Consider the following 27,056-nt stretch of genomic DNA (forward strand, 5'->3'; position numbering starts at 1 on the left):
TCTAAGTTTCCAGAAGCATGGGATTTTTCCACAGTCTCTGATCCAGTGAGCTCTTCTGGAAGAGAAGCTCTCTTCCCTTGGGAGCCCCATCATGGGGCGGTGACTTCCACCCCGAAGCTGGCTAGCAGGCAGAGGTGGTCTGAAGAGCAGAAGGGGTTAGGTAACCCATTGGCAGCCCAGAGAATCTCTTCAGAGAGAAGGGAGAGACGGCCCAGGAGCTTGAGAGTTCCATCTCGATACAGCCTGTGATCTGGGGCACAAAACAGAAGCCAATGGGTAAAAGCAGCCACAGCCACACTGCACAGGCCTTCTGCAAGCTGCATTCCCGTGGCTGCCCACCACCCCTCACCTCCTCCTGCAGCCTCTGAGGAGGTCTTATTTTCTCAGAGATATTCCATAATATCATCAATGAATGAAGACTGGTGAGTTCCGGGGGACTGGGGCAAGCTGGAGAGCCCGGCATTACAAGATCTTTTGATTTTCTAAGAGAATTTAGAGATCCAGCTTCTCTATATAAAATCTGATTTTTTTTTTTTTTTTGAGATGGAGTCTCACTCTGTTGCCCAGGCTGGAGCACAGTGGTGCGCTCTCAGCTCACTGCAACCTCTGACCCGTGGGTTCAAGAGATTCTCCTGCCTCAGCCTCCCAAGTAGCTGGGATTACAGGCACCTGCCATCGTGCCCAGCTAATTTTTGTATTTTTAATAGAGACAGGGTTTCACCATCTTGGCCAGGCTGGTCTTGAACTCCTGACCTTGTGATCCACCTGCCTCAACCTCCCAAAGTGCTGGGATTACAGGCGTGAGCCACCACACCCAGCCCATAAAATCTGATTTTTAAACATAAGCCATCAATTCAAATATTTAATTAAAAAAAATTTTTTTTTTGACAGTCTTGCTCTGTCACCCAGGCTAGAGTGCAATGTAGCACAATCTTGGCTCACTGTAACCTCCACCTCCCGGATACAAGCGATTCTTCTGCCTTAACCTCCTGAGTAGCTAGGATTATAGGCACCCACTACCATGCCTGGCTAATTTTTTTTTTCTTTTGAGACAGAGTTTTACTCTTGTTCCCCAGGCTGGAGTGCAGTGGCACAATCTCGGCTCACTATAACCTCCATCTCCTGAGTTCAAGCGATTCTCCTGTCTCAGCCTCCCAAGTAGCTGGGATTACAGGTGCCCACCACCACACCCAGCTAGTTTTTTGTATTTTTAGTAGAGATGGGGTTTATCATGTTGGCCAGGCTGGTCTCAAACTCCTGACTCAAGTGATCCAGCCACCTCAGCCTCCCAAAGTGCTGGGATTACTGGTGTGAACTACCACACCTGGCCAAAAAGAAGTACTCTTTACATAATACAGGCATAGGGCTGGGAGACTGCTGTACTGTGACTACTACTGGTATAGGGAGAGGCAATAGACAATAAAGTCTCTAAACTAACTAAGTCCCCCACTCAATGGCTGCCATTAAACAAATTCAACCACTTCCTAGATCTCTATTTTTATCTTTAAAATGGGGATTGGGAGTGACTGTCCTACCCTCCTCTCTTTAATGCTGCAAGGGTAAAAAGAGACAAGGCAGTCAAGTAGGCTATGGGGAGAATGATAAGGATGACCAGTGCAGGGGAGGTATGAAATCTGCTCCTTTGCTGGTTAAATCCCAGCAGCCCAAGACATGCTACCAAATGCCTGACCTACCATTAGCTGTTCCCAGGGACCTCGGGGTAGAGGAACCCAAGATCCATCAAGCTTACCAGTTCTATTCCCATTCTCATAGGACTCAGCTGAGAAAAAGATGTAATCTACTGTCGTTCCAAGACCCAACGGCATTGTAGTGACCTCTGGGCAGCCACGCTGGGGCAGGAAGTGGGTATATACTGAGGTCAGGTGGAGGCAGTGCTGGATGGTACCTACAGTCCTACAGGGAGGGAGGGGAAAATATTAGTCAACAAAAATTATTAAATTTTCCCTAGGTCACTTTCTCTGTGGGTTTTATGAAGATTTTTTAAAGGGAAGATCTCAAAGACTCAATCTCAGCCAATTCCTTCCCATGTTAAGAAGAGGCTAGCAGTCTTAGCTAAAATTAGCCTAGAAACACACATTTGTACTGAGACTTCCTGACACTCCTTATCCCCCACTATCTGCTTGTGACCTGGTAAAGTATACCCAGTGTACCCCTATCTGGGGCCCAGGGCTCTTCTGTGAGGCTTTACCCTCTGAAGAAAGAGTACGTGGCCTTTTCACCTGCAGGAACATGGGTGGGTCACCGCTGGCTTCTGCATACCTACATGACCCTCTATAAGCTTAGCAGATATTAGGGGGGAAATACCTTAGCAAAAAGTGCTCCCTCAAGTCAGCCTCAAGACAGCCTATGGGAATCTCTCTCTTACACCTAGGCAGGGGCTAGACTGAAAACTAAAGAGAACTGGAGGTTACCTGGGGAAGGCAGACTCAAGCTCAGGTGTATCTTCCTCGAGGACAGACTCAGTCCAACCCGCAGGTCGCTCTGTAGAGGACCAGAGAGAAAAAGGTTTTCTCATCCACAGACAGTGAAGCAGGGTCAGAACTTTTCACCCTAAAGTCCCTCTCAGATCCTTGACTGGACTGCTTCAGAAGGATCCAGGAGGAGAAAGGGAAAGAGAAACAGTGAGGAGGAGAAGTGACAATAAACCAAAGTCAAGAACTTCAGAAAGCAGATTTAGGGCCTCTAACACAGACATTGTCTCCTGTGGCTCCTTGCTTTTGGTTTTCTTTAATTTGATTAAAAAAAAAAAAAGTCATATAGTCACATGGTACAAAATCAAAAGGTAGCAAAAAATAACAGTGAAGCTTCCCTCCCACTTGCCCTCCTCTACCACTCACTTCCCCTCTCCAGAAGCCACCAATGTTACCAAATTCCTGGTATATTCCTTCAAAGACTTTCTATTACATACCATCCATTGTGTATGTCTATGTATATATGCATACATGTATATATACATACATATTACATATATGAATAAACACACATTACACACACACATATCATACATATAAACATTAAAAAAGGAAGATACAAATTACCAATATCAGGAAAGAAAGAAGGGACATTAGTACAGATCCTGCTAACATTAACAGGATAACAAGATCAGCAACAACATTGATAAGCTCTTAGCTAGACTGACCAAGACAACAGAATACTCAAATTACTAAAAGTAGAAATGAAAGAGGGGCCCCCACCACCAACCATATAGAACTAAAAATAACTCTATGTGAATGCTATAAATAACTAGATACCAACAAATTAGATAACATATAAAATTGAAAAATTCCTAGAAAGACACCAACTATGCAAAATAACTCAAGAAGAAACAGAAAATCTGAATAGGCCTGTAACAAATAAAGCGATTAAATCTGTAATTTTAAAACATCCCACAAAGAAAACTTCAGGTTCGATGGCTTCACTGGTGAATTCCAGCAAACACTTCAAGAGGAATTCATACAAATCCTTCACAAACACTTCCAAAAAAAAAAAAAAAGGAGGAGATGCTTCTCAACTCATTCTATGAGACATTACTCTGACACCAAAACTAGAAAAACTATCACAACAAAAATTATGGACCAATATCCCTTATGAATACAGATGCAAAATTCCTCAATAAAGTATCAGTAAACCAAATCCAGCAAAATATAAAATGATTATATACATGACTAAGTAAGATTTATCCTAGGAATAAGTATGAAAATCAAATATGTGATACGTCACAATAGAAAATTTAAGTTTTTTAAAAAAGCCACATAATTATCTAAACAGACACAGGAAAAACATTTGACAAAATCCAACACCCTTTTATGAGTTAAAAAACACCCAAAAAACTAGGAATGAGAAAACTTTCTCAACCTGATAAACAGACTCCATGAAAAACTCACAGCTAGGATCACACTTAATGGTGAACTGAAAGCTTTACCCCCAAGACTGGGAACAGGAAAAGGGTGTCTGTTCTCACCACTTGTATTAGACACTGTACCCAAAGTCTTAGAGTAATTATGAAAGAAAAATAAATAAAAGGCATCCGGACTGGAGGAGAAGAAATACTATTTCTCTTTGCAAGATGACATGATCTTATATAGGGAAAATCCTAAGAAATCCACTAAGAAACTATTAGAACTAATAAATTAGTTCAGCAAGATTGCAGGTACAAGATTAGTACACAAAAACACTTCTATACACTAGCAATGAACAATCCAAATAAGAAATAAAGAAAACAATTACATCTACAATAGCATCAAAAGAAATTAGGAAAAATTTAATAAAAAGTGTAGGCACATTAAAAATTACAAAACTTGGAAAGAAAGATCTAAATAAGGAAAACCAGCTCATGTTCATTGGCCATAAGACAATATTATTACAATGCTTCCCTGGGCCACAGAGTGGGTCCCTGTCATGGAAAGAAGGAAAGAAAAGGGGAGAGGGGAAAGGGGAGAGGAGAGAAAATAAAGGAGAGAGGAGAGGGGAGGAGAATGAGGAGGGGAGGGCAAGGAGGAGGGGAGGGAGGGGAAGGAGGAGGGGAGGGGAAGGAGGAGGGGAAGGGGAAGGAGGAGGGGAAAGGGAAGGAGGAGGGGAAAGGGAAGGGGAAGGAGGAGGGGAAAGGGAAGTGGAAGGAGGAGGGGAGGGGAAGTGGAAGGAGGAGGGGAGGGGAAGGGGAAGGAGGAGGGGAGGGGAAGGAGGAGGGGAAGGGGAAGGAGGAGGGGAAAGGGAAGGAGGAGGGGAAAGGGAAGGGGAAGGAGGAGGGGAGGGGAAGTGGAAGGAGGAGGGGAGGGGAAGGGGAAGGAGGAGGGGAGGGGAAAGGGAAGGAGGAGGGGAGGGGAAGGAGGAACAGGGAGGGGAGGGGAGAGGAGGAGATGAAAGGAAAAAGCAAAGTATCAAAATCCCAACTGGTTGGTGGGTTTTTTTTTTTTTTTGCTGGGGGCGGGGAGTGGGGGCACAGAAACTGATATGACGATCCTAAATTTCATATGGCAATGCAAGAGACCTAGAAGACACAAAAATCATCTTAAAAACAACAAAGTCAGAGGACTTACTGGTCCCTATTTCAAAAATATAGTAATCCACCTTATCCATGGCGGATACATACTGAGACCCCCAGTGGATGCCTAAAACCATGGATAGTACCAAACCCTAAATATACTGTTTTTTTAAATATACCTATAAGAAAGCTGACTTTATAAATTATGCACAGTAAAAGATAAATAATAAAATAAAACAATTATAATAATATATTGTAATAAAATATGTGAATGTGGTCTCTCTCTCTCTCAAAGTATCTTACTGTTTTTGAACCTCAGTTGACCATGGGTAACTGAAACCACGGAAGGCACAACCACTGAGAAGGGGAACTACTATATACAAAACTATAGTAATCACACAGTGTGGTACTGGCATAAGGACAGACACAGAGATGAAGGGAACAGAATTGAGAGTCCAGAAATCCATACATCTATGGTCAATTGATTTTTGACAAGGGGAGAAGTGAATGGAAAGTGACTAATGGGTGTAAGGTATCTTTTGTGGGTGATGGAAATGTTCTGAAATTAGATTATGGTGATGGTCACACAATTCTGAATATACTAAAAGCCAATGAATTACACACTTTAAATGGGTGGATTTTATAACATACGAATTTCATCTCGATAAAGCTGTTCAAAGGATATGGGAATGTTACAAACAACTTCATGCCAATATATTTGACACTTTAGATGAAATGAAATGCCCCTTTTTATGCCTTACATTCTTCCTGTTAGATTTATTTCTATATTTTTTGTTGCTCTTACACATAGTGTATGTTTTCATTATATCTTTTAATAAACATGTATCTTTATATAGAAACACTACTAAGTTCTGCACATTAATTTTGTACCCAGTTACCTTTCAGAATTATCTTAATGCTTAATGCTGTTTTTAGTTGATTCTTTTGGATCACCAGTTATATAACAATATCATCAGCAAGTAATAATTTACCCCCTCTCCATTTTTATACTTCTATTTTGCTGTATTTCTATTTTCTACTTCCAATTCTGTTCGCTGGTATCTCCAAACACAGTTAAATAATGATGGTCTTGTCCCTGTCTTGTTCCTAACTTTAACAGGAATGCTATGAGAGCTTCCTTCTTTAATCAAGATGCTGATTTTGAAGCTGAAATAAATATATTTCAACAGTGTAAGAAACTATCCATTTTCTTCTTAATTTAAGAGGGTTCATTTTAAAAGAATCTAGAATAGATGTTAAATGTTAACAGATGTCTCTTCAACATCTATACAGAGGATGGTATAGGTTTCATATATTTTAGTAGATTTCACATATATATATAATTATATTTATAGATATCTCAATATTGAACTATCCCTATATTTCTAATTAACTCCACTTGGTCACAAAATCTAGCAGCACATTGAAAACTCTTTCAATGTGCTGCTAGATTTTGTTTCCTGATCTTCTATTTTACAAAAAAATTTTTTTGAAACAATCTCAAAATTATTGTCTCATTATTATTTTCTAGATATTCTCTAACTTCAGTTTAAATTTTCTTCTTTGATCAAAGTTTTTTAAATGTCCAGTTCATAGTATTTTTTCTCTCTTTTTTTTTTTGGAGATAGGGTCTCGCTCTGTCACTTAGGCTGGAATACAGGTCACAGCTCACTGTACCCTTGACCTCCCAGGCTCAAGCCATCCTTTCATCTTAGCCTTTTGGGTAGCGGGAGTATAGGCACGTGCCACCATACCTGACTAATTTTTCTATTTTTTGTAGAGACAGGGTTTTGCCACATTGTGCAGGTTGATTTCAAACTCCAGGACTCAAGCGAACCACTTGACTCAGACTCTCAAAGTTCTGGATTTACAGGCTTGAGCCACTGTGCCCAGCCTCTTTTTCGGTTTTTTTTTTTTTGAGATGGAGTCTCACTCTGTTACCTGGCTGGAATGTAGCGCGCGATCTCAGCTCACTGCAACCTCCACCTCCTGGGTTCAAGCAATTCTGCCTCAGTCTTCCAAGTAACTGAGACTACAGGCGTGTGCCACCACACCCAGCTAATTTTTGTATTTGTAGTAGAGACGGGGTTTCATCATGTTGGCCAGGATGGTCTCGATCTCTTGACCCCGTGATCCACCCGCCTCAGCCTCCCAAAGTGCTGGGATTATGGGCGTGAGCTCTTTTTCAATTTTAACTTATGTGTTTATTGCAATGTGCTTTGTGATCTAATATACGATCAATTCCTAAGAATTTCCTAGGAATATTTAAAAAGAAAACATGACCTCTCTGCTTTCAATGTTTGGTGGTTGATACATATCAATCAGATTTATCATCTGACATGTTACTTATTCTATATCCTTAGTCACCTTTTATCTACTTAATCTGCTGCAGACTCAGAAAGATCAATTAAAGCCTTCTACCTTGCCAGGTACGGTGGCTCACGCCTGTAATCCCAGCACTTTGGGAGGCCAAGGCAGGCAGATCACCTGAGGTTGGGAGTTTGAGACCAGCCTGACCAACATGGAGAAACCCCATCTCTACTAAAAATACAAAATTAGCCAGGCATGGTGGTGCACGCCTGTAATCCCAGCTACTCAGGAGGTTGAGGCAGGAGACTCACTTGAACCCATGAGGCGGAGGGTGCAGTGAGCCGAGATTGCGCCATTGCACTCCAGCCTGGGCAACAAGAGCAAAACTCCATCTCAAAAAAAAAGGCTTCTACCTTTAGTTATTGTCTGTTACTCTACGTTACAGCCTATGGTTTTACTTTGTGACTGTTGATGCAATGTTATTTGGAGCATAAACATTCTTAACCCCAGTATCTTTGAGTTACATCCTTTATCATTACAATATGCCACACACATACAAAAAAATCACAGTGACCTGCAGGATCTTAAACATGATTTCCCTAGACAACCATTCTTACCATGCAGCACTGTGAACAAACAGCACTGCTCTGGCAGTTATACAGGACTCAAGGCTTCCACCTACTCTGCTCCAGGTCACATGAGCTAACCTCTTCCTGGGCCCATGCAGCATCAGTAGCAGCCAAGCATGCAAGTTCTTACGTAAGTACTTGGGGAAAGGATCCTCAGCTGTATCACACAACAGCCAGTAGAGAAGCTGGATTTAGGACTTTCCTGCTCTTTTATGATGTTAGCTGTAGGCTTGTTAAAAAAAAAAAAAAACAAGCTAAAAAGAACTTTTCTGCTTAGAAAACTGACCAAACAGGCTGGGCAGAGTGGCTCACGCTTGTAATCCTAGCACTTTGGGAGGCCGAGGCAGTTAGATCACTTGAGGCCAGGATTCAAGACCAGCCTGGCCAACATGGTGAAACACCATCTCTACTAAGACTACAAAAAATTAGTTGGGCATGGTGGCACACACCTGTAATCCCAACTACTTGGGAGGCTGAGGCAGAAGAACCACTTGAGCTCAGGAGACAGAGGTTGCAGTGAGCTGAGATTGTGCCAATGCACTCCAGCCTGGGCGACAGGGTGAGAGTCCGTCTCAAAAAGAAAAGAAAACCGACCACATAGCCTTAGGCTTTGCTATGTGACTGTGTGACCTCCTGGTCAGTTTGTTAACTAGGAGTTTACAAAAATCACCCATTAGCAATTGTTTTTTCTGTAATGTGCTAAACTGTGCACATGGTTTGCTCTTACTTGTTAAAAGACTTAAAGCCCCAAGATTCAGTGTAATATGCCAGTGCCTGTGAGAAAGAAAACACAGTAATTCCTTTTAATGTCTGCTATGGTCTAAATGTTTGTGTCCCCCCAGCCAAATTCATATGTTGAAATCCTAACCCCCAAAGTGATGATAGTAGGAGGTGGCACCTTGGGTTGGGAGGTAATTAAGTCATGAGTGTGGGGTCCTCATGGATAGGATTAGTGTTATAAAAGATGCCCAAAAGAGACCCCTCTCCTCTTCCACCACTGAGATGATGATGCTCATGAACCAGGAAGCAGGCCTTCACCAGACACCAAATCTGCCAGTGCCTTTTTTTTTTTAAAGACAGGGTCTCTGTAGCCCAGGTGGGAGTGCAGTGAGGCAATCATAGCTCACTGTAACTTCAAACTTCTGGGCTCAAGTGATCCTCCCACCTCAGCCTCCTGAGTAGCTAAGACTATAGTCACATGCCACCCTGCCCAGCTAATCTTTTTGAATTTTCTGTAGAGATGGGGTCTTGCTATGTTGCTCAGGCTGGTCTCAAACTCCTGGCCTCAAGTGATCCTCCCACCTCAGCCTCCTAAAGTGCTGGGATTACAGATGTGAACCACTATACCCAGCCTCTGCCAGTGCCTTGATCTTCAACTTCCTGGCCCCTAGAACCATGAGAAATAAATTTCTATTGTTTAAAACCTACCCAGTTTATGGTATATTGTTACAGCAACCCAAATAAACTAAGACAATATCTTTAAGAACCATACTGGAAAAGAGAAATCATTCATAATACAAATGTTAACAATGAGGGAGACTTAAAAATTAAATATGCTTTTTACAAATTATTCCATTACAAAGGGAGTTGGGGGCTGGGCCTGGTGGCTCACACTCTGGGAGGCCGAAGTGGATGGATCACTTGAGGCCGGGAGTTTAAGACCAGCCTAGCAATGTGGTGAAACTCGGTTTCTACTACAAATACAAAAACTAGCTGGGCACAGTGTCATATGCCTGTAATCCCAGCTACGTGAGAGGCTGAGGCACGAGAATCACTTGAACCCAGGAGGCAGAGGTTGCAGTGAGCCAAGATTGTGCCACTGCACGCTAGCCTGGATGACAGAGTGAGACTCTGTCTCAAAAAAAGCAAAACAAACAAACAAACAAACAAACAAAAAACAAAGGGAGTTGGAAAGAGTGAGAATCACAATGTTTTTTATTATACACATTGGATGGCGCAGAATGCTCCAGCACAATGCAATGTCAGGTTATGGGAAAATCATCACTACCTAGCACTGAATCTTCCTTTGCACTCAGAGGCTCCCCATTCAACCTAGTGTCACAGTTAAGTTGTCATGTTCTGAAATGCACAGTTGGGTTGGATGACTCTGATATTGAACTGGAAATACTGTTCGCATATCTAAACAGATCCTCTAGAAAAATGAACTCACACACTAAGATCTCCTTGCACTCCATTCATGGCCCTTTTAAAATAAGGATAGTTGGCCAGGCATGGTGGCTCACTCCTATAATCCTAGCACTTTGAGAGGTCAAGGCAGGAGGGATGGCTTAAGCTCAAGAGTTCGAGACCAGCCTGGGCAACATGGTGAAAATCAGTCTCTACAAAAAATACGAAAATTAGCTGGGCATAGTATCATTTGCCTATAGTCTAAGCTGCTTGGAAGGCTGAGGTGGGAGGATCACTTGAGCCTAGGAGGTCACGGCTACACAATGTGCCGCAACTATGCTACTACATTCCAGCCTGGATCAAACAGTGAGACTCTGTCATGAAAAAAAAAATTAGATTTGGAGTCTTTAAAAGAGATTCATCAAGAGCCTGTTCAGCCCTGGGTAGGAGCATTGAACAAACAGAAGGGTACATTCAGAGTATGCAGAGAATAAGTGTGTTTATCCAAATCTAATCTCAATTTTGAAAATACTACTATTATTTCGCACCATTAGTGAACTGGCTATCTTTGCCCTATAGAATGAGTCTTTTCTACCTACAAAGTGACTATTAGTATATATTTTAAAGGTCCTTGGTTTAATTTTGTTACTAAACTATTTATGTTTCATTCAAGTACATCACTGATTTAAATAACCTATTCTTAATATGAATTTATGTAAGTGAGATCCTGTTTTTGTAATCCTAAAACACTGAACTACAACTCCCCTACCTGAACCTGACTGACACAAGCACTTGTCCCAGTTCCTGGTACATGCTGGTTCACTCAATACAGGGTGGCCATCACTGTTATAACTATTGCTATTGCCACAGCTGTAATAATACTTTAATTTTGCAATTAAAAATAAACTGGGGCACTGACATGTCTGCTGCCCTGTACAAAAAGCCAATTCAAATTAAATTCTTACCAGAAGAAAATAAATTCAGTGTTCATCAGCAGGCCTTTCACTATAGTTTTCCCAGCCATTGCTTGGTTGCCTTCAGTTACTCCTCTAATAGTTTCTTGAAGAAAGGTTGTTAGTTACTAAGTATAATATTCTTGAACTATATCTTCTTTCCTAGAAACCTTAATCCACTATCTTCAAAAGTAGGATGTCAATATTAAGAAGTCTGAAGTCTGCCAGGCACGGTAGCCCACACCTGTAATCCTAGCACTTTGAGAGGCTGAGGTGGGAGGATCACCTGAGGTCAGGAGTTGAGACCAGCCTGGCCAACATGGTGAAACCCTGTCTCTACTAAAAATACAAAAAAATTAGCTGTGCATGGTGGCACATGCCCAGAGTCCCAGCTATTGGGGAGGCTGAGGCAGAATTACTTGAACCCAGGAGGCAGAGATTGCAGTGAGCCGAGATCATGCCACTGCACTCCAGTCTGGGTGACAAAGCAAGAGTCTGTCTAAAAAAAGAAAGTCTGAAGTCAAAAAAAAAAGGTCTGAAGTCAATCTGATTACCATTAGGCTTCAAAGTAGCTCAATCTTTTGATTTAACTGCCCAAAAGATTCTTTCATCTTTGACTTCTAGGAACCTCACTAGAATGTCTTAGTATTAATTCTCCTACATCTTTTTTTTTTTTTTTTTGAGACACAGTCTCACTCTGTCACCCAGGCTGAAATGCAGTGGTGCAAACAAGGCTACTGCAGCCTTGACCTCCTGGGCTGAAGCAATCCTCTTACCTCAGCCTCCCATGTAGCTAGGACCACAGACATACACCACCATGCCTGGCTAATTTTTTAATTTTTTGTAGAAACAGTGTCTCACTTTGTTGCCCAGGCTAGTTTGAAACTCCTGGGCTCAAGCAATCCTTCTCCCTTTGTCTCCCAAAATGCTGGGATTACAGGCATGAGCCAGGGTGCCTAGCTCCTATATCATTTTTTACTGAGACACACGTCTTCTTGATCTGAAAATTCACATCTTTTCATTTTGGGAAAATCTTTCTTGAATAATCGTCTTTTAATATTTCTTCTGTATTATAGGCTTTCTTCTTTGTGAACTCCAATTACATGTATGTTAAATCTCCTTTATCTTTTACTACTGTCGTTTTCTCTCTAACCCTTTCTAACCTTTTACTTCCTTCTCATTTTGTTTTTTTTGTTTGGATTTCCTGGCCTGTCTCTTACCTTATTTTTGACAGTATCTATTCCTACTTGTTTTGCATTCAATTTTGTCTTTATTTTTTGTAATGCTTTTTAATTCCACTTCTTTTCTGAGCTCTGCAGCTTACATTTCATCTTCTGATGTCTTGCCACGTGCCTGAACTTATTTTATAAAGGCAATTATTCTATTTTTGTGCTCTTTCTTTCATAAAGACAATTTCCTTATTCATGAGAAAGTAATAATTTCCATAAGCTCCATGGCAATTATTTTTATCTTTGAAGTTAAACATTTTTTTTTTTTTTTTTTTAAAGATGGGGTTTCACCATGTTGGTCAGGCTGGTCTTGAACTCCCAACCTCAGGTGATCAGCCCGCCTTGGCCTCCAACGTGCTTGGATTACAGGCGTGAGCCACCACGCCCAGCCAAAGTTAAACATTCTTTATCTGCCTTTTGTTTTTCTGTTCCTTCCTTTTTTCTTGTAGTATTTTAGTACAGATTCCATGCTCTTCCTTTCTGACAAACCCAGCTTTGTATTAGTTGAGGTTTTTCTGCACCAGCTATTTGTACAAAGTTTACATAAAGGAAGGACTTGGTATTTCAAGTAATAGGAACTTTCTTTTTGACACAGGTTATGTAGGCATCCTCTTAATCTTTCTTTCTCCCAAGCCAAGAGATATGCGGCTCTACACGTATCTCATTTACCCTCTCTACCACTTGAACAGATTGCTTAATGGAAATATGGCTTGATTCCTTGATCAGTCCCTCCTCCACTGCCTCTTAGGATCAAAATGGGTCCAGAGACTCTCCTATCACAAGCTGTGCGTTCTATTCTTGTTGAAAAAGAAAAAAAGATTTGGGTTTTATGTCTCCAGGTGGAAAAAAAGGACTCAGTTAGTTCTTTCTGAGATCCACTATCCCCACAGGTAAGTCTCTCTACACTTCCTCTAGCACCCCTGCACCATCTCCAGTGCTTTTTGCAGGCATTCCTTCTGTGTTGTGGTGCTTGGCATCAGATATCTTCAAATCTCCCAGTTTTGTCTACAATGGAGTTTATATTTCTTTTTTCCATTCTCCTTGTTGCTATGAAGTGGTTTCAGAGACCAGAAGAGGAGAATGTCAAGTCTATTTGCTACATTCAATCGGAAAGCTCTCAGTAGGAAACCACTGAAACCTTATGATTTTCAAAGCCTCATCATGTGTAACTTCTCCCCTATATATGCTGTACATATGCTAGTTATCAGTAACTTAAGCCTAAAAAGGTTAAGTGGCTTACTCAAGCTCTCAAAGCTAGTTAGAACCCAGGTGTCTTGATTCCTGGTCCGGTGCTCTTATCACACTGCACATCAATGCACACATACGGCCACTGAACTCAAGTGACCTTCCTTCTAATTATACATATTACCAGAGCTAATCTCTTAGGATTATACTTAGAATAAGAAACCCCATAACTGACAAACATCAGGAGTGAGGAAGAAAGAAGACCAAGAAACCAAGATTAGTTCCCGTTACCTGGCTTAGTATCTGTCACTCCTTCCATGAGGACCAGTCCTACTGGTCGCTGACAAGCGATGCTGCAGAAGCGGAAACGCAGCAGGAAGTCTCGGCCATACTTGCGTCTCTCTGCAAACCAGGAAAAGCCATATAGTGAAAGAAAGATGACAAAGCCACGTGTTGAGACCTCCTTAGTACCAAGCAACTTCCAGCATAGGTACACAGAGGAAGGACTCAGAAGAAAAGGAAATTTTCCAATGGCTATGATTTAAAGTTGTCCATTTTATTGGAGGACCATTGGGAAGACAGTGAGAAAACAGATGAACTTGCTAAGTGAAATGAGGGATTACACTTTTTCTTGTCAAGAAGATACCAGCTTTCTCCCAAATGGGCATGAAGACACAGCCAACCAAGAATATGACATGTGCTCACCTGATCTCTTGGGGTGACAGGAGGTGATATACTGACAGCAATCAGTGATGCCCAGGGAGCTGGGCCACAGTGGGGCCTGCAGCTTCCTCTGGTAAAGCTGATGGGAGAAGTCTTCCTGTCCAGATACCTGCAAAGAAAGAGCAGGGTAGGAATGAGGAAACCAAAAAAAAGGAAATAACAGTCCATGTTTTGGGACATGTGGACAGATACAAACACATACAATCACATACTACATACATGGTATAAGCAAGCATGTAAGTCTCAGGGGCAGGTTAAAAATAAGGACCTAATTAAAACCACTACTTTTTCACTGGCAACACTGAAATGTCCATGAAACAGGAGGAGGGGTAAGGGACTGAATCAAGGAGAACTGAACTGTATTAACATGTGGTTCCCTAAATTTTACCTCTGAAAAATCTATACAATTCTCCTCCACAGAGAATATCAACTCTCAGGGGCTTTAAGTTGCAATGGTTAAAGTTTTATCTTCATCTTTGGATCTTCTGGATCAAGGTCTAATATCCTGAACCTATTACTGGGAAACCACAGGGTCAAACCAAATGGGAAAGCACCAAAGCACTTTACCGTATCTACGTCACCATCCTCGGTCAAAGCCAATGAGCAGCCTGGGAACGGACAAAACGTAGTGGGGGAAACATTCGGCAACATCAGTCATCTGCACATCTCCAACATGTGTAGCAAAAGTCCCTTCATGCCATTTAACAACAACAAATATTTGAAAGCCAAAAGACACTAGCTAGGTGCTGGGGATAGAGCAGTGACAGATAGAATCCCCCTATCCTAAAAGGGCACACATTTTCAATGTCATCTGAAGTAAAACAGATCTGCAATTCAATGGCCACTTAATAGCTGTGTGACTTTGGGCAAGTTAGTAAACCCTCTTGGGTTCAATATCTCCTACTATAAAATGGGATAGGCCAGGTGCGGTGGCTCACGCCTATAATCCCAGCACTTTGGGAGGCTGAGGTGGATGAATCACCTGAGGTCAGGAGTTCTAGACCAACGTGACCAATGTGGTGAAACCTCGTCTCTACTACAAATACAAAAATTAGCCAGGCGTGGTGGCACACGCCTGTAATCCCAGCTACTCGGGAAGCTAAGGCAGGAGAACTGCATGAACCTGGGAGGCAGAGGTTGCAGTGAGCTGAGATGGCCCCTCTGCACTACAGCCTGGGTAACAAGAGCGAAACTCTGTCTCAAAATAAATAAATAAAATGGGATAATAATACCATGTACAATTAAGAACCTTAATAATCATTACCAGTTACTGACTTTGAACCAGATACTGGAAAATACTTTACATGCATTATTTTATTAAATCCACCCAAAAAAACATCTCTGAGGCAGGTCCCATTATATCCCCCATTGTACAGATGAGGCAAATGGGGTTTAGGAAAGTTAAGTAATTTGCCCAAGGTGGCAGAGGAGGGATCTGAACTCAGGACTGTCTGGCTTCAAAGCAAGTGCTCTAATTCACTATGCCTAACAGTGCCCGTCATGTGGCAGGCATTCAGTAAATTCTTTTCCCCGTTCCAGGAGCTCCTTGATTACACCTCCTTTGGGGCAAGATCATGCCTTTCTCTGCACACATGGCAACTAGGACACTGCTGGTTCATTAATATAAAATCCCACGTGTGCAACAATAATTCAATCGTTTTGTGTCCTTTCATCATTGGGCCTTGCCAAAAGTTAGGCAATAAACTGAACCAGTAGGGGCACAACAGAGGAAGAAGGAGATTAAGTAACATAAAGAACTCAGCATAAGCTAATAAAACTATGAGGTATCTGTCATCAACACTCAATAGTTAGAAGGAATTAGATCCATATACAAATTGCTGAGTGAAAATAAAGCAAGCAAAAATGAAACATATAGTAGTGTATCATGTTTATAAATCACACATAATAGATTACATATTGGCTGTTATAAGCAATCACAGCACAGTATTTGAGGGTAAGAGCTCTGCAGCCAGACCGCCTGGTTACAAATCCTGGCTCCACCGCTAACTACCCACACAACCTAGCACAAATTACTTCACTTCTCTGGGCTTTAGTTTCCTCATTTATAAAAGCCATGATAGAAATTGTTTAAATTAATGAGTTAACGACCATAAAGTGCTTAAAATAGCATAGCACATAGTTAAGTGCTTAACAAATGTAAACACTGATTACAATATCATAGGAACACAGATATCACTGTAAATGCAAAGAAGACAATCTAGAAGACTACCACCAAACTTTTCTTAGGTCATTACGTGACTCTAAGAGAACAGGATAGGGAATATGGGTAATAAAACAGGCCTGTGCCTTACTATATAATGGTTAAATTCCTTCAAGTATGTACTTATGTATTACTTGTGAATTAAAAATATTAATGATAAAAACTGAAAAAATTCCAATATGCCAAAGTACTCAAGAATTCTTAACTTCCAGGCTTGGTCACAAGCTACTCAACATAACAAGAAAAAGGAGAAGCAAGCCAGAGCAGGTGTCTAAGGTCCCTGATACAGAAGAAGCACTGATGCTAACACCTAAATCTCTCTCTAGACCATGTTCCCAGCCCCACTGTGGACTCTTCCATTTCACCTTCCAGGCTGGCATCCCATGGTACTGGAGCTCTCCATCCCTGATGAAGTTGTAGAGAGGTGAATCAGGGACAGAATTGAGGTCCCCGCACAAGATGATGGGACAGTGGTTGCCATCTGACAGTCTGGCCACCTTGTCCACTTCCGCCAGGAGAATGGCCATCTGGGCCAGCTTGACATCACCCCGGCGTGGGTTGTAAAGGATATGGGTATTTGCCACACACAGCGGGGCCACTGAGACTTGCCCCAGGCCTTCTGGGACAAGTGGTTGCAGTAGCAACACTAAGCCCACATTATCCCGATTAAGGAGCTCCAAGCCAGGCCGGAAGTACTCCACAGGGCTGGCACAGAGCAGGCGGAATCTGGTAGGCTTGTAGCAGACAGCACAGCCATCGGTTTTACACCCGGTCCTCCTCTTGTAGAAACAGGTAAAGCCTGCAAGGAAAACCCCACCAAGGAGATGGGTCAGAGTCCTTAAAGCCTGAATCCCTTCCAACCAGCATTAGCAGCCCCAGTGTGTGCCCCTAAGGCATTGTTCCTGCTCCCAATAAAGGAGCCTTGCCGCTTCCTTGATTCAGGAGGTTCCCCCTTACAGTTGTAGCCAGGTGACTTGGGTGGGGTGGAAGGGCAAGGAGGGAAGGGTATGAAGCAAGTCAACATGATAGAAAAGAGCACGGAATCTGGCGTCAGACAAGCTGGATTCCTAGCTCCACATCTACTAGCATTGTAGCTTTGTGAGTCTGAGGAAGTCACATGACTTTTCAGAACTTCAGTTTCCTCATCTATAAAATGGGAATAAGTCTCACAGTCTCACCACACTGGTTACTTCAAGGATCAAATAGCAATATATGTCAGAATTGCTTCAAAACTGCAGAATTCTACTTTCTCAGGCACACATGGAAGGAGCTAGCTGACAGGTGAAACTGAGGGTTTACTAAAACAAAAGGAAAGGATGGGGTCTTCAGGAGAGAGTAGACAAGGCTATAGGAAGAAAAGGTGGCAAGCATGCCAGGGAGCTGCATTACCCATCATTCGCAGAGAGGGTTCCAGCTGCTCCCAGTAATGATCTTCCTGGACTTCCTGGAGACACAGGATCTGGGAAGTTGACAAGGAACCCAATCACTCCAGAGTGCTGGAATGTGACCCCCACCCTCTAGGAGCAGGTCCTGAGGCCAGGTGGGAAGCTGCTGGGTCACACTGAAACTTCCCCCAGGGCTGACTCTTCTTAGAGTCACCAACAGCAAGAACAGGCCCAGACTTAAGCTGAAAAGATTAGACACATGCACTGGATTTTCCTGCTCCTTGAACCCCTCAAGCCTCCCTTCCTGAATAAAGGTGCTGGAAAGTGCACACCTAGGGCGATTCTTCTCAGCATCTGCCAACAACTCACTGACACCAGGCAGGCAAGCTCCAGCCCTAGATAGGACTCCAATCATTTGAACAACGGGGTTGAACTCATCTTCTAAGAGCACTAGGAAACAGCCCAGGTCCAGCAACAATACAAGATGGCACTTCCCCCTCTTCACTCACATCGGGGTCCCAGCGCTGGAATTCCTGCATGAGGTTCATGAAGCGATAGTTCCAATTGAGGATGTCCGGATGGCAATGTAGATAGAGCTCTGAGCTCTGCTGCATCAGGTCCTGAGCCAGGATGTTATAAGACATCAGAGTGAACTGGAACTGAGGACTATCTCCTGCTTCCAGGCCCTGAGCATCTGGCTGGGTGGAGAAATCCTCCCATTCTCGCCACAAAAGTTCTGCAAATGGATTGGGAGAAGCGTTCCATGACAAGGACGAGTAATGCAGAGGCGCCGCCATCTCCACTCCTGACTCAGTAATATTACGCCTGAAGTTCCTTTTCCATCTTCCCTGTCACCCATCCCTCTCTGTGGGGAACTGAGCAGTCTGTGGACATTCTTCAGATGACATGGTTAGCTCCACAAAGCCAGAGACAATCTTGGCCTGCTCACCACTACATCCCCAGTACCTAACATCTAAGAGAGGCTGCATATATGCAGGCTGACAATCTCTCACTTTTGACAAATCCATGAATCTCTGGAGAATCACTCAGATGAGTTTTCTTAGCAGTCACCTGAGGTTAACGACTTTTCTAGAGTAATTACAGCCCTGGGTGATTTCTGACCCCTAAATCTGGAAGAGTCTGTGGGGCTAGAGACCACAATATGTCCCCATCTCCCCTATGGCATTTTGCTGCATAGTGGATTTCAAATCTCTTGATGCTTTTCTTCAAATTTTAATGGACTCTGAATACATAACACAAATAAAACTGAGGCTGATTGTGACTGAGACAGAGAGCAGAGGCTCCAAGACCTCTCCATCCCTACCCCCAGAAAGCCCTAGGGTTACCACCAGAGAAACGACACTGGACAATCAGATCTAGAGTATGCTTTCAGCTCTGCCCCTACCTGGCTTTATGACTTTAGGCATGTTCTGCTACCTCTCTGTACTGTGATTATTTCACCTTTAAAACCATGGGGCTAGATGAGATTATCTGTAAGGCCCCTCTAGATCTGACACTCCAATATTCTTAGAAAAATAGAATGCAGTGGCAGAGCTCCCTACCAGAGAATCTTCTCTTTAGCAATTGCTCTGCCCACACCTGAGACACCCTGCTCCCTTGGCTCACTCAGCCAGTTATCAGACTTACCATGATATGGCACTTCCACTGGGGGAGGCTGCAACTGCCCCAGGCCCTCAAAGGGCCAGATGGGAGACTCTTCCTGGGGCCGAGGCTCAGGTGCTATGCTCCAGGCCACCACTGCCGGGTCCTCTTCCCACTGCTCTGTGGCTAGGGCACCCGCTGGGAGGACAGCACAGTCTGCATACTGGGGGTCCATCTGCATGGGGACAGCTGTCCACATGGGGCCTTCCACCTCTGGCAGTGGCTCCTCTTCTAGCATCTCAGGGAAAGGCTCGTCCAGGTTCTCTGCTGCCCGAAGGTCACTCAGCTGCCTGCTGGACCACTTATCCTCTGAAGCAGCATTCTCTTCTCCAGGATTATCCATCAGAAGTGCCAGGCTGCTCTGGGCTAGTCCCTTATCTATAAGGGGACCCTCACTTGCAGTTGAGAGCACCTGGCTTGACCCTTCTTCTCGCCACTGCTGCAGCAGGCCCTCACACTCCTCCTGGTCAGGGCCCCGAGGGGCCATGGCAAAGTCGCCCTCTACCTGGGAGGATGAGCTCTTCGCCAGAAGGGCATTTTTAAGACATGTGAAGCAAGCATCTAGGAGGAAAGTCAAAATAGCAGGTTATAAGAAGACTGACATTCAACCCATACTCTTCTCCCAGCTAAAACATAAGCCCAATAAAAGCAAGACCCATAACCACCTTGCTCATCATTGTACCATCACTGAGCCTGCCCACCTTAATGCCTGAACATCGTCATTATTATCATCATATTTACAACGTGCCAGGCACTGTTCTAAGTGTTTTACAAGTTTTGACTAATTTATACGGCAGGGATCTGATAAATATTCAGTGCATGAATGAAAGAACAGCTGGCCCACATAATCTAGAACACAGACGGGCAGACATAACCACACCCCTTTTAGAAATCTTTTTTTTTTTTTTTTTATTGCATTTTAGGTTTTGGGGTACATGTGAATAACATGCAAGGTTGTTGCACAGGTGCACACGTGGCAGTATGATTTGCTGCCTCCCTCCCCTTCACCTATATCTGGCATTTTTCCCCATGCTATCCCTCCCCAACTCCCCTCCCCCCCAACAGACCCCCGTGTATAGTGCTCCCCTCCCTGTGTCCATGTGTTCTCCTTGTTCAACACCCGCCTATGAGTGAGAACATGTGGTGTTTGATTTTGTGTTCTTGTGTCAGTTTGCTGAGAATGATGTTTTCCAGGTTCATCCATGTCCCTACGAAGGATGTGAACTCCTCCTTTTTAATGGCTGCATAATATTCCATGGTGTATATGAACCACACCCCTTTTACACGATAGTTAAGACTACTATTAACAAACTCTTTGGTTCTAAGAACCACATTACATTGGAACCAGCACTTAACTATGAATCAGAACTGTGGGTTATGGTCTAGCACCAAAATTAATAAAACTGACCTTGAACAATGCCCCTAGTCAGATGGAGTTACTCTTGACTGCAAAATGGGGACAAGAGACCACACATGGTGGCTCCCAGCACTTTGGGAGGCAGAGGCAGCAGGATTGCTTGAGGCCAGGAGTCAGAGACCAGCCTGGACAACATACTGAAACTTCATCTCTACAAAAAATTAAAAATTAGCCAAGTATGGTGGCACATCCCTGTAGCCCTAGCTACTTGGAAAGCTGAAATGAGAGGATTGCTTGAGCCCAGGTGGAGGCTGCAGTGAGCTATGACTGTCCTTCTGCACTCCAGCCTGGGAGACAAGTGAAACCTCATCTCAAAAAAACGAAAAAAGGAGAGGAGAGAGATCCAAGATGGCTGATCACTAGCAGCTCGGGCTCCTAGCTCCCAGTGAAAGCGCAGAGAACGAGAGGACGCCACACTTTCAGACGAATATTTGGTTGCTCCCGGACCAGGAGATTCCCAGTAGAGGAGCCCCACGTGTCGCCAGGGCGACTCTTGTGGCCGGCGCGGTGGTTTTGCTGGTGCCTTAGCACGCCAGTTTTTGGTGCAGAGTCCGGAGATTCCCGGGCAGAAAAGCACCATCAATCTTAACACCGCTATTTTGGCCGGCGCAGTGGACTGCTCAGATTTCGGCGCTGGGAATCAACAAGTTGAACGTCTGCTCAGAGACCTAGTTAGAAAGTCGGTAATTACAAAGACAACAGATGGATAAATATATAATGAAGGGAAGAAATCAGCGTAAAAAGGCAGAGAATACTCAAAATCAGAATGCCTCTCCCTCTACAGGGGATCGCAATTCCTCATCAGTAATGGAACAAGGCTTAATAGATTACGAGTGTGTTCCAATAACAGAAGCAGGCTTCAAAACGTGGGTGATAAGAAACTTCTGTGAATTAAAAGAACTTGTTCTAACCCAATGCAAAGAAACTAAGAACCTTGAAAAAAGGTTTGACGAAATGTTAACAAGAATGGACAATTTGGAGAGGAATATAAGTGAATTGATGGAGCTGAAAAACACAACACAAGAACTTCGCGAAGCATGCACAAGTTTAAACAGTTGAATTGATCAAGTAGAAGAAAGGACATCAGAAGTCGAGAACCAGCTCAGTGAAATGAAACGAGAAGACAAGATTGGAGAAAAAAGGATGAAAAGGAATGAGTAAAGTCTCCAGGAAATATGGAACTATGTGAAAAGACCTAATTTACGTTTGATAGGTGTACCTGAATGTGATGAAGAGAATGAATCCAAGTTGGAAAATACTCTTCAGGATATCATTCAGGAAAACTTTCCCAACCTGGCAAGACAGGGTAATATTCAACTCCAGGTAATACAGAGAACACCACAAAGATATTCTTCAAGAAGACCAACCCCAAGGCACATAATTGCCAGATTTATTAGGGTTGAAATGAAGGAGAAAATACTAAGGGCAGCCAGAGCGAAAGGTCAGGTTACCCATAAAGAGAAACCTATCAGACTTACAGCAGATCTCTCAGCAGAAACCCTACAAGCCAGAAAAGAGTGGGGACCAATATTTAACATCCTTAAAGAAAAGACTTTCAACCCAGAATTTCATATCCAGCCAAACTAAGCTTTATAATCGAAGGAAAAATTAAATCCTTTGCGAACAAACAAGTACTTAGAGAGTTCACCACCACCAGGCCTGCTTTACAAGAGCTTCTGAAAGAAGCACTATACATATAAAGGAACAACCAATATCAGCCTTTCCAAAAATATATCAAAAAGAAAAGAACATTAACACAACGAAAAATTTACACTAACTAATGGGCAAAACAGCCAGCTAGCATCAAATGCTAGTATTAAAGTTATATATATTCTAATTGGATAAAAAGCCAAAACCCATTGCTATGCTGCATCCAGACCCATCTCACATGCAACGATACACAAAGACTCAAAACAAAGAGAAGGAGGAAGATTTATCAACCAATCAGAGAGTAAAAATAAACAAATAAAAAGCAGGAGATGCAATTCTCTCCTCTGATAAAGTAGACTTTAAAGTAACAAAGAGCAAAAGAGGCAAAGAAGGACATTACATAATGGCAAAAGGATCAATGTAACAAGAAGAGCTAACGATTTTATAGATCAACGAGACAGAAAATTAACAAGGACATCCAGGACTTGAACTCAGACCCGGAACAAGTAAACTTAATAAACATTTATAGAACTCTCCACTTCAAATACATAAAACATACATTACCACCTCACACATATTCCATAAGTGACTACATAATTGGAAGTAAATCACTCCTCAGTAATTGCATAGCATTTCACAGGTTTAAATGAAATATTGGTTGGCTGCTCGTTTGTTATTTTCTTCCCTTATTCCTTCCTGCTTACATCAAGTATAATTATTGGTATAAAAGAGGTTCTCAATACCCATTACTAAACTGCATTCTAGCCTGGGCAAGAAAGCAATACTTCCATTCTCTCTCTCTCTTTCTCTTCCTTTTTCCTCCTCTTCTTTATTCTTTTTCTTTCTTTCTTTAAAAAGAAAAAAGAAAAAAGGAAAAAGAAAAAAATTAAATTTTAAATTTAAAAAAATAGAGACAGAGAAGTTTGAACTAGATAATCTCTAAGAGCTTTTCTAGCTGTATAAATTCCCTAATCTATGAATGTATTCCAAAAGAAAAAGTCCTAAAGTAGTCTCAAAATCTATACAATTTACATCTTAGCAAAGGCCCCTAAGCCTCTTCTCAAGGCTACTTATTCTAATAAAACCTTCACGAACTTCATTATCTGCTTTCTCATTCCACAACACATCAGAGGCTATAAATTAGGAGGTGCCAACAACTGACAGTAAGAGAGAGCCGCAAATGACAGCCAACAGCCAAGAAAGAACATGGGAAAAACTCTAAAATTAGAGCCCCCAAACTCTAAGCACAGTAGTTTGGTGAGAGCAAAAAACTCCCACACTCACACACTCAGTCATTTATTTACAGCACGGGACAAGTGGCATGCACGATGCTAGCCCTCAATCACTAGACTCACTTTATTGGCAATTTTTTTTAAAGGCAAGAAAACGTAAAAGTGGCTCAAATATTGAAAGACAGTTCAAATATCTTGTTTGGGGCCTATGTATACTTATGTCCTTCTAAACAATGCTTTTTAACCACAGTGATTTTGCCCTCGGAAGACATTTAGCAATGTCCAGAGACACTGTGGTTGTCACAACTGCAGCAGTGCTACTGGCATCTAGTGGTTAGAGGATAGAGATGCTACTTAATTTTCGACAATTCACAGGACAAACCCACAACAAATGATCTGGCCCAAAACGTCAACAGTGCTGAGACTGAGAAACCCAGCTCTAAACCCTTAAGCTGGGTTGCTGAGCTTTAGTCTCAAGGACTTGCTAATTATCTGCTCCTTGAAACATCCTTTGTATATACCAGATGGCAGAGGTTCTTTGGTTCAGATGCACGAGGTTACTGGCTTTCAATTTTGGCAGATGTTTGGTGGTGGTGGTGGTGGTGGTGGTGGATTTTCAGCAGCAGAATGCTTTTATTTTTTAAAAATCCTATCTGGAAACCAAATATGCCAAGTAAATGTAATTGAGACTACTTTAAGGTGTAGGTGGGGACGGGCTCTCCTCTGAGATTCCTGGAACTCTACGGGTTTGCAAACCTCTGGACTAGTATACCACATCACTAAGGCTGCCATAGTGGGTATGAGAAGAGCTCCAGGAATAACAGCAACGTAGTTAAAAGAATATGCTTAGCTCTCTGAAAACAATTACTTCTGTGGAGTTTCCCAGTCCTCAGAGGTATGGACACACAAGACATTCCTGAATTCACTGGGTGCCAACTATATATCAAGCAATGTGTTAACACCAGAGATACAGCGAACAAAATGGACGTGGCCCTGCCCTCCTGAAGCTCGCACTCTAGTCGCAGATACACAGTAAAAATAAATTTAAAATATTCCTGTATGAAATATATATTATCAATGACACACAATTGAGTATCAACTGTGTAAAGTTCCACAAAGGAAAACCACAGAATACACAGTTGGGGCCCTTATTCGTAAGTACTTCTTAGTCCTGTCCCATAAATTAAAGGCAAAAAGTCTGGGAGTCCCATGGGATCTCAGAAACTGAGGGTCGCATTAAAGCCTCTGGAATTTCAAAGCCCAGGAACAGATAATGCAACAAATCATGAAAAAGTAACGGAATAACCACGCCCTCCTCTCTTTGAGGTATCGACTGGGCATTGCCCCCACCCCAGCCCATCTCCCTCTAAAGTGCCGGGGGTGGGGGCGGGAATGCTCCAAAGCTGACATCTATACGTGTCTTTGATTTCTGAGCGTCCGTTTTTCAACCAAACACACCGGTGAGAGCTGAGCGAGAGCTGCCAGGTAGCAGTGAAAGGTGAGTGTGAAGTCAACCTGGGGAAGACCGGCGCGTCCAGGACTTCGGCCATAGACCTCCCAGGACCGACCCGCCTCCCCCGCCGAGAATTTGGGCACTCGCCTCGGCCCCAGCTGCTACCCCTTCCCGACCCCCGGGGGGCTGACTCAGCCGACCCCATAACCCCTCTGCAACCCCAGGGCCAGGAAAGGGCCCCGCCCCGTCCATAGCCCCTCTCCACCTTAACCGTGGCCCGACGCCATCTGACAACAGGCAGGAAGAGGGGCCGCCCACAAGTGTCGTCGGCCAGGTCCAGGCCTCTTGGGCCAGGAGGGGCCCGCGGGGCGGGGGCTCAGGACCGCCTCCCCACACCTCGGCACTGCCCCGGGCACGGTAGTTGTGAGGCCCAGCCCACCGCACGCCGTCCCAGGCCCGCAGAACCCCGCAGAGGCGGGACCAGGCCGGTCTCCCGCCTGTCGGTACGCGGGGCCGGTACCTGAGAGGGTGCGGAAGAGGCGCGCGGCGGGCAACAGCAGGTAACACAGGCACGACGCGATCATGGCCGGCCCCCGCGCCCGCCTCCACTCCTCACAGCCTCCTGCAGAGCCTCCCTCAGCTCGGCCCCGCCCCTGGCCCGGCCCAGCCCACGTGGTATCGCAGCCGCTCCCGCCGCCGCGCTTCAACAACAACTTTATTGGGAGCGCAGGTTTACGGGTTGGCACGCAGGAAGTGGGAGGAGCCGGTTCCCATGGCAACTAGCCGCGCCTAGCTCCCGCTAGCCACCCAATCGTCCGGGATTAGAATTGAGCGCCTCTGGGAGGCGGAGGCGGGCGGATCACGAGGTTAGGGATTCGAGACCAGCCTGGCCCACATGGTGAAACCCCCGTCTCTACTAAAAATACAAAAATTGGCCGGGCGTGGTGGTGGGCACCTGTAATCCTAGCTACTTGGGAGGCTGAGGCAGAAGAATTGCTCGAACCCGGGAGGCGGAGGTTGCAATGAGCCGAGATCGTGCCACTGGACTCCAGCTTGGGTAACAGAGCAAGACTCCGTCTCAAAAAAAAAAAAAAAATGAGCGCCTCACTGGAGGCTCCATAGTGTTATTCAAAGGCCACAGTTTATTCCCACCCCTGCTGCTAACTAGGTGTCCACCTTGTGACCACACTATAACCTCTCCGCCCCTCAGTTTCCTCACCTGTAAAATGAAGAGCTAGACTTTCTCTAAGGCTTCTCTTAACCTTGACTTCTAGCCCTTCTCAGCCCAGAAAGGAAGCGAGTTCTCCATTTTCTCCTTTTTCCTGCCTCTACTTCCCTGTCTCAGATTCTAGGTCACAAATGAGTCCTACCTTGCTTCAGCGAGTAAGATTTTGTCTCCTTCCCCACCTTCCAAATGGGCCTTCTTTTCCCTAATCTAGAAAAACAAGATGTCCCACTGGTAAGGGAGTCAAGAAAGAAAGGATAGAGAGAGAGAGAGGAGAGAGAGGGGAGAGAGAAGAGAGAGAGAAAAGAGAAAAGAGAAATTTCCACAAGCCAGGGACCAGTTCTGGCTGCTTGGTTGCTTATCTTGAGGTGTTTCTAATACAGTCCAAGTACCTACTGTAAGCAAATACTCAACTTGAAAGTTGTATTCTGTTATTTCTTTGTTTCTTTTTGACCACTAGGCAGCCCCTAGCCCTCCCCTCCACACACACACTGTTAGCATATCTAATTGTATGTTTGCTTAAAAGTTCCAGAGACTAAATCTTGGAACAATATAGGCATCTGTGGAAATCTCCCCCACCAGGAGATTGCTTCAAGGCTACAGTTAATTTACAGCCTAGCCGGAGATGGTGCCAGCCAGTTCACCAGATGGGC

General features: G+C 43.7%; 1 protein-coding gene across 1 annotated transcript; it reads right to left on the reverse strand.

Annotated features, from left to right (window-relative positions):
- On the reverse strand, positions 1-25,812 carry ANGEL1 (angel homolog 1). The gene is made up of 10 exons (XM_012476891.2): positions 25,699-25,812; positions 19,412-19,987; positions 18,274-18,500; positions 17,769-17,838; positions 16,745-17,178; positions 14,141-14,267; positions 13,727-13,837; positions 2,433-2,502; positions 1,751-1,914; positions 1-250 (listed from the first exon to the last, which is right to left on the reverse strand). The coding sequence occupies exons 1-10, from the start codon at positions 25,760-25,762 to the stop codon at positions 90-92; spliced, it is 2,004 nt and encodes a 667-aa protein (XP_012332314.2). The 5' UTR covers positions 25,763-25,812; the 3' UTR covers positions 1-89.
- Between the last annotated feature and the right edge of the window lie 1,244 nt (positions 25,813-27,056).

Source organism: Aotus nancymaae, unplaced genomic scaffold, assembly GCF_030222135.1.
Source record: "Aotus nancymaae isolate 86718 unplaced genomic scaffold, 86718_ANA_hifiasm-v0.15.2.pri h1tg000011l, whole genome shotgun sequence".
In the NCBI taxonomy this organism is placed as follows: Eukaryota; Metazoa; Chordata; class Mammalia; order Primates; family Aotidae; genus Aotus; species Aotus nancymaae.

Coding starts and splice junctions, on each gene's coding strand:
- ANGEL1 (XM_012476891.2), bottom strand. CDS start 25,762: ATGATCGCGTCGTGCCTGTGTTACCTGCTGTTGCCCGCCGCGCGCCTC. Junction 17,179..17,768: donor ACCCTCTCTGCGAATGATGG/GTAATGCAGCTC, acceptor TTTTCCTTGCAG/GCTTTACCTGTTTCTACAAG. Junction 14,268..16,744: donor ATGGGATGCCAGCCTGGAAG/GTGAAATGGAAG, acceptor CTTTCTTTGCAG/GTATCTGGACAGGAAGACTT.